Genomic DNA, 15,480 nt, shown 5'->3' on the forward strand with positions numbered 1-15,480 from the left:
CTTTAACAGACGAACTAGAAGTAGACATTATCGACACTGGGTTTGGGGGTGATTGAAGCTGATCGGGGCGCTATGAGTCAGCATTGACTTGATGGCAGTGAGTTAGGAGTGGTTGGTTTAATAGTCAGCTGGGAAGAACTCGGGAGGTGCGGGCCTCTTCAACTTCTGGGCAGTGTGACCTGGCTGTGGATGACTAATAACTTTTACTAATAATGATGAGTGGTGGGGAGAGTATTGTGGAAGATTATTGTCGGAACATGGGATGTGCATATGTGTGTTTGTTGTTAGATTTGCATATTTTTACCAGAATCTTTCATCTTGACCACCAAAGTGACAGTGGCAATTTCATGTCTGTTTACCCAGAAATCGAGGCCACTTAATTGATAATGGGAATAGTGAAGTTAAAGAACTAACCTTTTCTAGATGAGAAAATGCAAAGGTGTAATAAACAAAAGACGTGCTCAGTGGCACTAATAGAGCGCCAAGTAATAACAGCGTCTGGGTTTTATTTGCAGGGTTGACAAAAATTAATGAGGTGTGGAAACATACGCTCACAAATGTTATAAAAATGTATTTGTGTTTATATGCATTGATAAAAATGCATAGATGTTGAACAGGAAGTCATTAATTTACATAGACACGGATTTGTGACCCAACATTTCTACCCTTTATAAACTATTCCGACAGGAATAAGTCAGCGTGTTTATACAAGGATGCTCAAGTTTGCAGGGATGTATGGACCAGGGTTTTTATTGAAGCCTTGCCTCCAATGCTGTGTAGGAAGAAAAGGATGTTTGGGTCTCAATGACCTGACCAGAGGTCGTGACATATTTCTAAGTTTACCAAAAGAAGTTGACTTTTAGTACATGTAGCAGCATCGCATTTTAACAAAACCACCTCTGTCTCTGTGTGAATGTTGAGCTAGGAAAAGGGACCAATGGTCTTTAACCTTACTGTGCACCTTTAACCTTACTTGTCACCTCTGGACTAAGGAGACGAGGAGCAAGTGGAAACACAGGAGAGGCCACATGCCCTTCGTGTACTTCTTCTTGCACCTCTGTATGGTTCGGATTTTAGCAAGGAGAAGGTGTCACCTTGGCCATAATCAGGAACAAATATGAAGTCAAATACATGAGTTCCTTAGGATTTAGCTTTCTGGCTGTTTCCCATCAATGTTATTGACCAGCCATTGGCTCAGGCTGTTTAGTTAACTACACACTTTCAAAGTAATTTGGTACAAGTCAAAAAACAAAACTCAGCTATGTAAAAACTTAAAGTTTCAGCTAAACGTTTTGGATTTTTTTAGAAGCAGAAACAGCTGATTTTCTTTTTTACATTTAACTTATTAAAAATATTCACCAGTACCCCTGTAGTGATGACCAACCCCCCAAAACTAAACCCACTGCCCTCTAGTTGATTCCAATCCAAAGCAGCCCCTGTATTGGAGATTGCAAATCTTTAGAGGAGCACACAGCCTCATCTTTCTCCAGCAAAGTGTCTGGTGGGTTTGAACTGCCAACCTTGACATTAGTAGTCCAATGTTTAACCCAACAGCATCACCAGGGCAGGAGACTTTAATGCTTTGGAAGCTTGTATGGCGGGGGTGAATGGAGGAAGGGGACATGAGTGTAAGATGACTTCCTGTTGCTCTTCCAGGTGGACTGTCTGAGCCCTGTGAACCACCAGAGACTGTGCGTGCTCTTCAGCAGCTCTTCCGCGCGGTCCAGCAACGCGCCCAGTGCCTGCGTCAGCCCTTGGTAGGACTCTTTGTTCCCAATTCTTGAGAACAGGATGCCAACAGCAAAATCAACCAATTATGGTCAATTTTTAGGCACTCTGCTGGTGGTGAATTGGTAGGAATTTTAAACTATTGCTTAAATAAGAAAGTTTTTTTTGTGTGTGTGTTCTTGGATTGCAGTAAATGATATGCCCTAAGAGGGAAAAGGCTGTGAGGGATGGAAGGAAATTTGCGTTATTAACCACCTGAAAGTTGGCAGAGAAACACTAATTTATAAGATGCTGATACCATTAGGGGTTGTCAAAAAGTTAGTGAAAATCTCCCATTATTTTTCATTCCATTTCAAGATTGCCTTCCAGCATCATTTTATTAAAGCGGCCAGCCTTCTGCCCTACTTACTTAACTTTAATATAAATCTAAAGTCTAGATAAATTGATAGAAACAGAAACACTGTATAAAGTTATAACTATTTATTTCCATTGGTGGTTTGCTTGTTTAGCGTGCTGAGACATAACCACTTCTGGGGAGTCCCATTCCTATGAAAAGTGTGTTCTGTTTCCCTCGTGGTACAGAAACCCATCCTCCCAGCAGTGAGCGATCAAGGCTTCTCCCAGAAATGAAGCAGTCACTCCAGCGGGTGCACTTGTGGCTGGAGGAGCTTGAAGCAGTTTTCTGAGGGCTTTTGAACGTCTTCTTGTTCAAAGCTTGATTAAGATAAGAGGTTTCATCAGAGTGTAGCTAAATTCTCTTATTTGCGGGCATCTGTGCATTAGTTATAAAGTTAGGAATTGGCTCTTCTGCAAGCACTTGAGCTGCTGTTCTCTCAGCTCAGAACAAAGGTGGGGATAAATAGAACAGGGCTCTGCAGCCCCGTTTTATGTGAGCAAGGCGTAGACTTAGTAAAGGAACCTGACATCTCCCTAGCACAAAGCAGTTTAATAATTGCTACATTTTTATGCATCCTTATTAAATAGTTTAATAAGATTGGGAGTTGGGTAAGATGTATAATTTGGCTCATCTAAACAGCTTTATCAGATGAGGTGTAAAACGTATTATAGTACAACAATTTTACCTGCTTCAATACTATGTTACTAAACACACTTAACATCATTACCATTTGTGGGCTCACAGAACTCTTTCCTGTCCTGTAATCTTTACACCTTCTGTCTAAGAAATAATTTCTTCTTTTAGGATTGTAACAATGGAGTTTTATGGAAAGAATGATCTCACATTAGGAATATTTTTAGAGAGATACTGCTTCAGGTAAGAGTAAATTTACCTCTTACACACACACGTATATATATATTTTTTAATGCCTAAAATTTCATCCTAAAGCACCTTCATGGGTTAGACGTCAGGTCGTATTGTGTGGTCTTCACTGTCTTGTAGTGTATGTCTGAGCATGCTCGAAGAATGGAGTAACAAAGAAGTCTTACTGAGCACCTTCCACAGACCTTTGCTCATCTACTTACCTTGCCATCCCACAGACTTTTCGAAGAAGTCTAGATTCACAAAGATTTCACATGAGGGGTGGGAGGAACATTGGAGTCAGCTAGTCCAGGATTTAAGTCTTGGCGCCACCAATTCCTGTTTATATGACAAATAGCAAGTAATATCATCTTTCCCAGCCCCCATGAGGGCGCTCTGCTGGTGCATTGGGCTTCTAACTTCAAAGTCACCAGTTGGAACCTGCCAGCTCTTCTGCGGGAGAAAGATGAAGCTTTCTACTCCAATAAAGAGTTACCTGTGTCAGGAACCCACAGTGTCCCATAGGATTGCTATGAGTCAGAGTTGACTCAGTGGCAGTGAGTTATTGGAGACAGCAAACTCTCCCAAGATTTAATGGTTTTGATAGATTAAATGAGACTATGTTTTACATATGCTTGACTTAACATAATGCCAAAAGAAGGTGCTTGCCCAGTGTGGCTGGGGAGGTTGGGGGGAAATGGGTAGCTAATAGCTGTGTAGTCTGACAGGGTGCTCAACCACAGATACACGTGGCTCCAGTGGGTGTCTGATGGTCAGATGGCCTGGTCTGCCCTGCTGGCCATTTTATTCTGGGTGTTAAGCTTTTTGTGACAATGGCTCTTATTAGCTAGTGTTCACTATACATGGCTTCTGTCTCACTGTTAACATGAAAAGGACTTACTTGTTTGTCTCAGGCCTTCTTATCAATGCCCGAGCATGTTCTGTGACACCCCCATGGTGCATCACATTCGGCGTTTTGTCCATGGCCACGGCTGTGTGCAGATAATCCTGAAGGAATTGGATGCTCCAGTACCTGGCTATCAACATACAATCCTCACATATTCCTGGTGCAGAATCTGCAAACAGGTAAATATATGCTGTTACTACACTATCACATACTTCTTTTTTTTTTTTTTCTCTTCTGTTTTCTTCATCTTTTTATTTCTTTTTTTTTACATTTTATTAGGGGCTTCACATACTTCTTTACTTGCATAGTTTTGATTGATTGATTGTTTATTGAGGAAAGTAGTCTCTTATGCTGGACTTTTTATCATTGGGTTAATATCAACTTTATTTTCTTGTGGTTCAGTTTGATTCTTGGTTTATAAAGATTCCACTCTTGGAATATGCTGTTTTTATCAGGTGCTGTTGAGTTGTTGAGTGTACAGCAGAGCCAAACCCGGCCCAGCAGTCCTCCGTCCTCATCATGGTTCCTGTGTTTGTGCCCACTGTTGCAGCGTCTGTCAGTCCTTCTGGTTTAGAGTCTTCTTCCTCTTTTTCACTGGCCCCTCTTTGACCAAGCACGATGTTCTTCTCCCAGAGACCGGTCCTTCTGAGGATTACTTTGTTGTATGTGCTAAAGTAACCCCAGTGTTTCATAACTCGTATTCTTATTTTGGAGTAGTTTTATGTACCTTTGGATGGCATATGGGAGAATTACAGATAGAGTAATAGCATAACCTATGTACATTTGAGGGGAGCAAAATCAATGTTGTTTTCTGCAAAGTATGTGTAATGGTCTCACCATCTTCACTTCTGAGGAGCTGTGCTTATTTTAAGAGAGATTTATATGTTCTTTTGACAGTCCATGGAATACCCAGTGTTCTTCACCAACACCATAATTCAAGTACATCAGTCTTGTTCAGTCTTCCTTACCCATTGACCAGCGTCTGCATGCATACAATGCAATTGAAAATACCATGGTTTGGACCAGGCACACCTTAATGCTCATGATGATATCTTTGCTCTTTTGTACTTACGGTGTTATCTGTTGTTAAGTATTATTTAGGATCTTAGTATCTTGAGATAGTTCTTGATAGTTCTCAATCATGTCTATTCATTTAGCAAGCATGTATTGAGTAGCAACTTACTAGGTTCTATATTAGGCATTGGAAATAAAAATAGAATTAGATGTGGCTTCACACTTGTAGGAGAAGAATCAGACGTATAAAGTAATATGTTAGCATATGTATTAGGCAGGGTTCTCTATGGAAACAAAACTAAGACACTTAAGATTTTATGTATAATAAAAAGATAGGTTTATACAGCAAGAAGGAATATAACAGCTAATTATTCCACACAGTAGTACAGAGGGCTCAGTTCAACTCACTTTCATGGAACAGTTAATATGCGGGAAGTCCTTCAATTCACATGGGGGGGTCCGAGGTCAAGGAAGCAGATAGCGGAGCCTTCCCTCAGGGCAAGGCTGGCAGAGTCTGCCCACAGCAGCAGACAGCAGGGAGGGTCAGCAACAGTCAGTAGCTCAGGAGCTTAGGGAAGCAGTCCCTGATGGGATCTCCAACTCAAGCACTGCGACAGGACCTACCAGCCTCAACCTCAAGCAGGAATGCACCAGCAGCATGGCAAAGAGGTCTCGAAGGAGCCTCAAGCTCTAGTGAGTGACAGGATCCACGGGTTGGCTTGGCCCACAGGTAGTGTAGCACACAGGTTGAGGCAGAGACCTAGCTGAAGCAGCAACCCACTGGTCCAATCACCAGGGAGCAAGAGGGAGATGGGATGCAGGCTGTCTTTATTTATTTTGGTCGTCTTCCAAATCAAGCTGCCACCTGATTAAACTCTGCCCACATGTTCCTTCCTATTGGCCTGGTTGGCACAATAAACCTACCTCACAGCTTAATAAATTTGAGCCCATCATAATATTTTTATCTTAAGAAATACAGTCATGAGCATGATACTTTACTGGTTTTCCTATACATTCTTGAGAAAAAGAGCGTGAGTTTTTTTTCTGGCTGTGTGACGTTCTTCACTTTTCCAATCTGGAACAAATATTTGGCAGCAGTAGTATGCTTTTGATGTCTCAACTGCTTGCAGCGAGTAGGTGTCAAATTTAACTTCATTGTTATCACAACTATTTTATTCCAGAGCATTTTTAATGTACTTTAATGTGCACATATGGGAATTGAAGCTGAAATAATACTGTGACCTGTATATAGTTATTACTGGTTGAGGGGACCAAAATCAAAGTTGTTTTTTTGTTGAAACAGTGTATATATGGTCATAAAACCATTTCTAGTAATTATCAGTTATTATTTTTGTAGTTTTTCTAGGGCATTAATTCCTTTTGGAGAGTTGATACTATTTTGTTGTAGAACATGAATATATACATGAATACATTGTATGTCCACATAATAGAATTTTATCAGCTATTAAAAATCAAGTTTAACTTTCCTCTAGTTCCTAAATGATTTCCCCCCCTGCCCGCTATCATGATCCCAATTCTACCTTACAAATCTGGCTAGACCAGAGGATGTACATTGGTACCGATAGGAACTGGAAACACAGGGAATCCAGGACAGATAATCCCTTCAGGACCAGTGGTAAGAGTGGCAATAACGGGAGGGTGGAGGGAGGGTAGGGTAGAAAGGGAGAACCGATTTCAGGGATCTACAAATAACCTTCTCCTGGGGGACAGACAACAGAAAAGTGGGTGAAGGGAGATGTTGGACAGTGTATGATATGACAAAATAATAACATAAATTATCAAGGGTTCATGAGGGAGCGGGGAGGGGGGAAGGAGGGGGAAAAAATCAGGAGCTGATGCCAGGGGCTTGGGTGGAAAGCAAATGTTTTGAGAATGCTGAGGGTAATGAATGTACAAATGTGCTTTATACAATTGATGTGTGTATGGATTGTGATAAGAGTTGTATGAGCCCCCAATAAAATGATTAATAATAATAATTAGACAAAAACAAACAAAGGAAAAAAAAATGAGGACCTGATGCTGGGGGCTTAAGTGGAGAGCAAATGTTTTGAGAATGATGAGGGCAATGAATGTACAAATGCACTTTGCACAATTGATATATGTATGGATTATGATAAGACTCATATGAGCTCCTAATAAAACGATTAAAAATTTTTTTTCATAGAACGCAAAAAAAAAAAAACCAAAGGGAAAAATTTTTTTAAGTCAAGTTTTCAAGAATATTTTACATAGGAAATACTCAAATACTTTGATAAGCAATAAAAGACTGAAGCTACAGGAAAGGCTTTTTGCTTACAAATACACCGCTTCTGCACATATGTATTCATATAAAGGAAGAGAGGAAACATACTGGTGTATGTTGAGATTGCTGGTTAGACTGCTCTATATTCAGCATTCATCAACACCTTTAATTCAAATACTTTAATTCTTCAGTCTTCATTCCAGTTTTTTTATGCATATGATACAGTTGAAGACAACGTGAGTTGGGTTAGGCACACCTTAGTCCCCAAAGTAACATCTTTGCATTTTTGTGTATACACCAAATTCCACCAAATTTGAACCCCCCCCCCTTGTTTTCTACAGTCGAACATATCAGATTCGTATTACAAAATAAAATACAGCGTTTTTAAAAATACATTTCTCACCGTACGTTGTTCATTGTTGTGAGGTGTCTTTGAGTTGCTTCAGACTCGCGGTAACCGTGAACAGAGCGCTCCATCCTAACAGTAGTCATGCGTGAGCCCGCTCTTAAAAGCGATTGTGTTGAGGCTGTCCTCTTTTTTTGCTTTTAGCGAGTTAACTATATTATTTAGGATAGTGTTTTTTGACACTAAAGTTTAAAATAATACCTGGGATATTAAATATTGCACCGTGGAATGGTGTGAGGAGCTGGTTCTAAGCTCTAAACTGCATCCAGAGCTTCTGATTTATATTCTGAGTGTGTGCTTTTATCTTTTTTGGAATGTCTTTTGATCTCAACTCTGATTTCTTTGTCAGTGTAGTTTGCCCTTATGTGTTATGTGTTGTATGTGCCTCTGTGGGTTTATTCTCAATACTTTAGTCTTTACGAGTTTCCATCTCACTCTGGGTAGTTTGTCTGCCTTGTTTACCATCTTGCCAGAAGTACTCAGGCCTTCCTCTTGTGTTGTGCTGACCCTCTTTATACCCAGCACGCTGTCCTTCTCCAGGACTGGTCCCCCTCAAGAATAGAGCCACAGCCTGTGAGTTGAAGTCACTCCAGCCTTGCTTCTTTGAAACAGTCTGGTGTACTTTTTCCAAGACAGATGCGTTCTTTCTTGTGGGAGTCAATGGTGTATGTAAGACTCTACCAGCACCTTAATTCGAAGGTATCCATTCTTCTTTGCTCTTCCTTATCCATCACTAAACTTTTGTATGTATTTAAGGCACTTGAAAATACCATGGCTTGAGTAGCTGCCAGCTAACTTTCTAACACTTTACGGAGGTCTTTTGCACCAGGTTTGCCCTATATAATAACGTTTGATTTCTTGACTGCTGTTCCCATACACGTTGACTGTGGATCCATGTCAAATGAAATACTTGACAACTTTCATCTTTCCCCAGTTTATGCTTATGCGTATGCTTATTGGTCCAGTTTTGAGGATTTTGGTTTTCTTTATGTTGAAGTACCTTCTAGTAGAAAGTACTTTAAGACCTCTTTGCGTTCAACAAACAATATAGTGTCATATGCATATTACTGGCTATTAATGAGCTTTCCTTAAATCTTGATTGTGGGAGAAAGACGGGGCTCTCTGCTCCCATTAAATTACAGTTTCAGAAAAGGAAGGGATAATGCTCCCTGTAGGGTAGCCAGGAGTTGTCATCGACTCGATGGCAACGAGTTTGTTTGTTCTGTGTCTGGCCAGGAATTCCCATTCTTCATAACGTTACCATGGTTTTTCATGATTCACACACGCATGCCTTTGCTAGTCAATGAAACACCCTTCCGGTATTCTCAGCTTTCAGCCCAGCTCAGTGCAATATCAGCAGTGATAACTCCTCCTTCATGATCCCTCTGCAGCTGGATTGAGCTTCTAGCAGTTCCCTGTCGATGTACTGCTGTCACTGTTTTTGGATGATCTTTAGCAAGAGTTTGCTTGTGTGATATCAGTGATATTGCCAGATAATTTGTGCATTCTGTTGGATCGTTTATCTTTGGAATGGGAGCAAATATGAATCTTCAAGTTGGTTGGCCAGGTAGTTATCTTCCATATAGACAAGTGCATGCTTCTAGCATTGTATTTTTGTTGGAATTTCTCAATTGATAGTCCTTATGTTCCTGGAGCCTTGTTTTTTACCGCCAATGCCTTAAATACACCTTGTACTTCTTTAGTACCATCAATTCTTTTCATATGATACCTCCTGTGAAGTGGCTGAGCTTTGACCACATTTTTCAGTACCTTGATTAATGGACGTTTGTAACGGTTTCTTCTCATTTTGCATGTTTATATAACTTTAATGATTTATTCTGAATTTCAGGTAACACCGGTTGTTGCTCTTTCCAATGATTCTTGGTCCATGTCATTTGCAAAGTACCTTGAACTTCGCTTTTATGGCCACCAGTACACGCGGAGAGCCAATGCTGAGCCTTGTGGTCACTCTATCCACCATGATTATCACCAATATTTCTCTTATAACCAGATGGTGGCATCCTTCAGGTAAGAAGTCAGAAAGACTCGTAAATGGTTGTATGCGCTCTTGAATGCTTTGTCACTTGCCCAGTGTAATAGTATGATGCGTTCTGTGGGAATGTTTTCCCTTCCCCACCTGCAAGTGCAGAGAGCCAGACTGTTTTTAAGAGTTTTCAGCGCATCGTTTTCATTAAATTCTTACCACAGTGCTAAGAAGTAGGTAGCATCATCTTCATCATCATGACCTACACAATTAGCATGAGATGGGGTCATGATTTGAACTTTGACTGACCTGCTGCTACAGAGCTCACTTGGGTCAAGCATAGGGACAGTGGTGAGCATGGCACCGGACAGAGCCATGCTTCATTCTGTTGTGCATCGCCAGGATAGACCAGAATCGGTTCGGTGGCACTTCGCAACAACATACATCTGAGAGTCCGTCAGAATGTTTGCTAACACATTACCTAGCAGTAGGATTATCATATATTTGGGATAGGGCTAAACCAGCAAGTTACAGATAGGTGTTTCCCATCGTGGTATTCAGTGCTTTGAGGAAATGGCCAGGCTCTACCTTCCATCTCTTTCCAGTACTGAGCGCTCCTCTGCATGCCCACTGCCCCTCTGGAGTGGGCCTCCACTTTCCGTCACCCAATCGTTGCGGCAGCTTCTCCCAGTCTCGTGCTTTCCCTGCCCCCTGCGGCCTGTTGTCAACCCAGCAGTGGTCCTGCTCCATGAACAGCTCAGCAGGTCACTGTTCCAAGTGTCTCTCACCTTGAGTGAAGGCCAAGGCCATTTCTTGGCCTGTCACTCCTGCCTGGCTGCCCAGCACCCCTCCTTCCTCACCTCCCTCTGCTTGCTGCCCCCTGCCCAGCCTTGCTGGCCTCCGACAGTCAGGTTGGTGCTGAGGTGGAGCCTTTCCTTGCTCCTGCTTGGAACTGCTCTTTCTGCAGCCCTCCGCCTGCAGCTCCCGATTTCCCTGTGAGTTTTGTTCACATTTTATCTTCCTTGACATCCCCTCGCCCTGGCATTCCTTAATTTCCTTGCTGGCTTTTTTCCGCCCTTCACAGCAATTAACCATTTGATCCAACATATATGAGATATTATTTTCTGACTCATGAGGGCAGGCGTTTTGTAGACACTTTGGAAATAGGTGCTTATGTGCTAATTGGAGCCTATTTCTGTTTAAAAGCAAGAGCATGAAACCATCAACTGAGGTGTAGGGTGAGGGGTGGATCTACTAGACAAACAAGCGCTACAGTGAGAAGGAAATGAAGACCATGAAGCATGCTGTGGGGCTGGGGTGTTATGGATGGAAACCTAGGTCAAAGTTAGCTGCAGGAAGGAGATGCTCTGCCCGTGCATAGGAAAAGCTTGTTTTGTTCTAGAGAAAATGACTTTTCTTGTAGCAGGCGAGGATAACCCCGAGAGGCAAACCCCACTGTGACGAGAAATCCAAGCAAACACAAATCCCTCTGAAATTGGGGAGGATGTTTATAATGGCACAACTTGTCTTCAGCCTTTATGGCGGTTTTTCAGTGTTACTTTATATGAATGTGTTTTCTTTTATGCCTCCTATGACTTACTGGCAAGCTTCTACTCAAGGGATTATTTTTCATTTTTCTGTAATCATGTGTCTTGTCTTCTCTCAGTTACTCTCCCATTCGGCTTCTTGAAGTATGTGTTCCACTCCCCAAAATAATCATTAAGCGTCAGGCCCCATTGAAAGTGTCCCTTCTTCAGGATCTGAAGGACTTCTTTCAAAAGCAAGTACTTATTTCGCTTTCTTCAACTGTCTTTTTTTGTTTCATGCTGTCTGTAATCTACAGATAATTTTAAAATATCAAATTTGTTCATTTTAAGTAGTAATTTAAGAAAAAATTTTCAGTTTAAATTTTCTTTAATAGTGCAAATATTTTCTTTTTCTAAATATATTCCTTCAACAAGAAATGAAAAATGTAGACAATATAGGAAAGTATTGGAAAAAAAATAAGTAAAACTCTGATGTAAAAATGATGAAATGATTTTAAGGTACAGCAACTCCCGTTAAGAATGTCAGTCTCAGGAACTCACAGGAGCAGTTCTACCCTGCCCAATAGGGTTGCTCTTGATCAGAAACGACTCAATGGCAGCATGTTTGATTTTTATTTTTTTGATAGATATAAAACATAGTTGTTGGTTGTTGTGTGTGTGATGTCTTTTTCTCTATGTGAAATTAGATCATTTGATTCCTGTTGCTCCGGAATGTTTAACATTTTATATGTTTTTATGACTAGAGTGTCGCAGGTATATCTTGCTGTTGATGAAAGACTTGCATCTTTCAAAACTGATACATTTAGCAAAACTAGAGAGGAAAAAATGGAAGACATCTTTGCACAAAAAGAGGTAATTTCTTTGTCACTTGTACAAAAAGAGGTAATTTCTTAGGTCATTTCTTTGACATAAAATCTAGAGTTAACTATTTTAACTTATTAAGAGCTTTCTGGGGGCTATGGCCTGTGGAGTCTCTCAGATTACTGAAATTGCTTCTAGATGGAAGAGGTCGAATTCAAGAACTGGATTGAGAAGATGCAGGCCAGGCTCCTGTCCTCCTCCGCAGACGCCCCCCAGCAGCTGCAGTCCATGTTTGAGTCGCTCATTGCCAAGAAGCAAAGTCTCTGTGAAGTGCTGCAAGCTTGGAACAGCAGGTAGCCTCTTCATCCTCCGGTGTCTTTGACATTGTTAGCAGATTTTCTCTGCAATGATGCTTTCACTTAAATGTCTATTTACTTGGGATTCTCATTTTACTCACAGGTTACAGAACCTTATTTTCTGTTAAAACCAGCTTGTTTGAGAGGAGCTGATGCCAGGGGCTTAAGAGGAGAGCAAATGTTTTGAGAATGATAAATGTGCTTTACACAATTGATGTATGTGTGGATTGTGATAAAGAGTTGTATGAGCCCCCAGTAAAATTATTTTAAAAAGCCAAGAAAATAAAACCAGCTTTTCATTTTTATCCTTTAAAATATATGCACGTATCTTTAGTTTGTGAAGATATTAAAATCATAGATGAGGACCATCCCTAGTGTTCTTTCAAATACTTGCACGGTGAATGCTTATTACATAATGAAATTAGTTTGCCCTGAAGTGACTCGGTTTTAGGTTAAGGATTTCAAATATATTGGTATGTGTATCTTATGCCTTTACATTTTTGGAAAGGTTTTTCTTTAATTTGGACATAGGTGGAAGATAATTTTCTTGAACAGCCTTGAGTTTAGTTCAAAACTTAGATTATTACAGCTGTCCATTTACTGGGTACTTGGTTATAGTAGGTACTAAATAAGTTGCTAGACTGACACCCACTCTTTAATCTGGTTGTGTGAGTCCTACAGGATATATACAGTTTTCATTTTACACAAGAGGACACTGTGACTCCTGGGACTTAAGGACTTTGCCCAAAGTTATATAGGTACTATCTGTTAGAGCTGGGAGGTGAGCCCAGGTCTCTTGCTCTCTGTCACTCTTGGGTTTTCTCTTATAATTACTTGCGATTCTTTTGTCACTGTAGTCATAGTAGCAAGAACTTTTGACCAACTGGCACACATCATTGTATATAACTGTTATATAAAGTGTCAAAATGTTTTGCATTCCAAATACACCAAGTTGATCCCAACTCATAGCAACCCTATAGGCCAGAAGAAAACTACACCTTTGGGTTTCCAAGACTGAAAATCTTTACTGGAGGAGACAACCTCATCCTTTCCCCCTCTAAGGGACTGGTGGGTTTGAACCACTGACCCTGTGGTTAGCACACTTAATTATTGAAGTTTTAAAATTGTAAAGGGAAAATTTGTAGACATGCTCCTGGACACTGGAAACAAAGCCATTTCTTTTTTCCCTTTCCCTTTGACCACAGGTTGCAGGACCTTTTCCAGCAAGAAAAGGGCAGAAAACGACCTTCTGTCCCTCCAAGTCCTGGGAGGCTGAGACAAGGGGAAGAAAACAAGGTAATAAAATGTGGTCTGTTCTCTTCTCCTTCATTTGCGTGAATACACTCATGACAATTCCATTCCTGAGTTTACTATGTACTTTATTAAAAATACTCAATAGTGTTTTCCATGTTGAAATTGTAAGTTTCAAGGAGACCTCAACCAGATTCCTTTTGTATCTGAGCTGGAAAGAAAATGATGTGTTAAAATTCATTCATTTGAAACATTGGAAATGATCATTTTCAAGAAATGGTGAAAAGAGTGATTCTGCTTTAAACGTATACAAACATCTTCAATGTCCACCGTAATAGAGGAAGCTGAATGATTATCTGGCTCCTATATTTGCTCTGCTGAGGTATACTGTTGCGATCGAAAAATGTCAAGAAAACCCAACCACATAAATATATGTGGGGTACCAAAAAAAAAAAAAATGGGAAAAAGCTCCACTGGACAGAGTTTTCATAGTATGCAGTTTTCCCGCTAGGCTAGCATCATGCAACTCCCTCTTAGTTAGTGCACCTAGTGGCATCACCTGGGAAGGTTCTCTCTAGTCACAGTGAATTTTTTCATAAAAGCTGTTTCGCTTGAACGTTGTTCTTTGTGATGGCCAATTTAAGCGAACAGCGGGCGGCTGTGAAATTGTTTCCTTCTCTGGAAAAATTCCGCAGAAACAGTTGTGATGTATGATGTTGAACACAGCTTTCAAGGGCAGCACTATGGGAAAAAGTCAAGTGTACAAATGATTTTCTCATTTCAAAAAAGGTGAAATGTCGATTGATGACAAGCTTTGTTCTGGACCTCCATCAATTTCCAGAACGGATGAAAATGTCACCTGGCAGTGCATTTGAAGTTTGTACTACCAGGTCCGACTGTTGATCAAGCTTTCTATTTAGAGCTTCAGAAAAGATTGCGTAACAGTGTGTGGCAAAAAAGGACTGATGGGGGACTAGTTTTACTACCATCACAACAAGGCACCTGTTCTTTCAGCCATCTCAGTGTGCCGGTACATACAGTACCTCTTTTGCCCCATGCACCTTACTCACTTGACCTCGCTCTGTGGGACTTCCTTTTGTTTCCACAAATGAAGAAGTCAGGAAAGGTCAGTGATTTGAGGACATAGAAGAGGTGAAGAATAAAATGAGGGCGGTGTTGTCAGCAATCCAAACAGATGAGTTTAAAAAATGTTTCCAAGAATGGAATTGCAGATTTAAAAAAAATCATTTTACTGGGGGCTCATGCAACTCTTATCACATCCATACATCCATCCATTGTATGTCAAGCACATCTGTACAGTTGTTGCCATCATCCTCCACAAAACATTTGATTTCTACTTTAGCCATTGGTATCAGCTCATTTCCCCCCTCCCTCCCCACTACCCCCTCCCTCAAGAATCCTTGATAGTTTATAGATTATTATTTTGTCATACCTTACACTGTCAGATGCCCCCTTCACCCATTTTTCTGTTGTCTGTCCCCCAGGGAGGAGGTTATATGTGGATGCTTATAGGTCCCCCTTTCAACCCCACCTTCCCTCCACCCTCCTGGTATCGCCACTTTCACCACTGGTCCTGAAGGGATCATCTGTCCTGGATTCCTGTGTTTCCGGTTCCTATCTGTACCAGTGTACATCCTCTGGTCTAACCGGATTTGTAAGGTAGAAGTGGAATCATGATAGTGGGGAGTGGGGGGTGAGGGAAGCATTTAAGAACTAGAGGACCGTTATATGTTTCATTGTTGCTACATTGCACCCTGACTGCTTGTCTCCTCCCTGTCAACCTTCTGTAAGGGGATGTCCAGTTACATACAGATGGGCTTTGGGTCCCCAATCTGCACTCCCCTTCCTTCAAAATGGTATGATGTTTTATTCTTTGATGCCTGGTACCGGATCCCTTTGACACTTCATGGTCATGCAGGCTGGTGTGCTTCTTCCATGTGGGCT

General features: G+C 41.0%; 1 protein-coding gene across 1 annotated transcript in view; it reads left to right on the top strand.

The window, feature by feature from the left end:
• The window catches only part of PIKFYVE (phosphoinositide kinase, FYVE-type zinc finger containing), a 91,595-nt gene that overhangs the window by 48,416 nt on the left and 27,699 nt on the right, over positions 1 to 15,480 (top strand). The window contains exons 21-28 of the mRNA XM_045296769.1: positions 1,657 to 1,757; positions 2,930 to 3,001; positions 3,901 to 4,072; positions 9,426 to 9,604; positions 11,227 to 11,340; positions 11,851 to 11,959; positions 12,107 to 12,261; positions 13,470 to 13,560. Coding sequence (XP_045152704.1) covers positions 1,657 to 1,757; positions 2,930 to 3,001; positions 3,901 to 4,072; positions 9,426 to 9,604; positions 11,227 to 11,340; positions 11,851 to 11,959; positions 12,107 to 12,261; positions 13,470 to 13,560 — 993 coding nt within the window. The remainder of the gene's footprint in view (positions 1 to 1,656; positions 1,758 to 2,929; positions 3,002 to 3,900; positions 4,073 to 9,425; positions 9,605 to 11,226; positions 11,341 to 11,850; positions 11,960 to 12,106; positions 12,262 to 13,469; positions 13,561 to 15,480) is intronic.

Source organism: Echinops telfairi, unplaced genomic scaffold, assembly GCF_000313985.2.
Source record: "Echinops telfairi isolate 266 unplaced genomic scaffold, ASM31398v2 ScPeMD7_3;HRSCAF=10, whole genome shotgun sequence".
Lineage (NCBI taxonomy): Eukaryota > Metazoa > Chordata > Mammalia > Afrosoricida > Tenrecidae > Echinops > Echinops telfairi.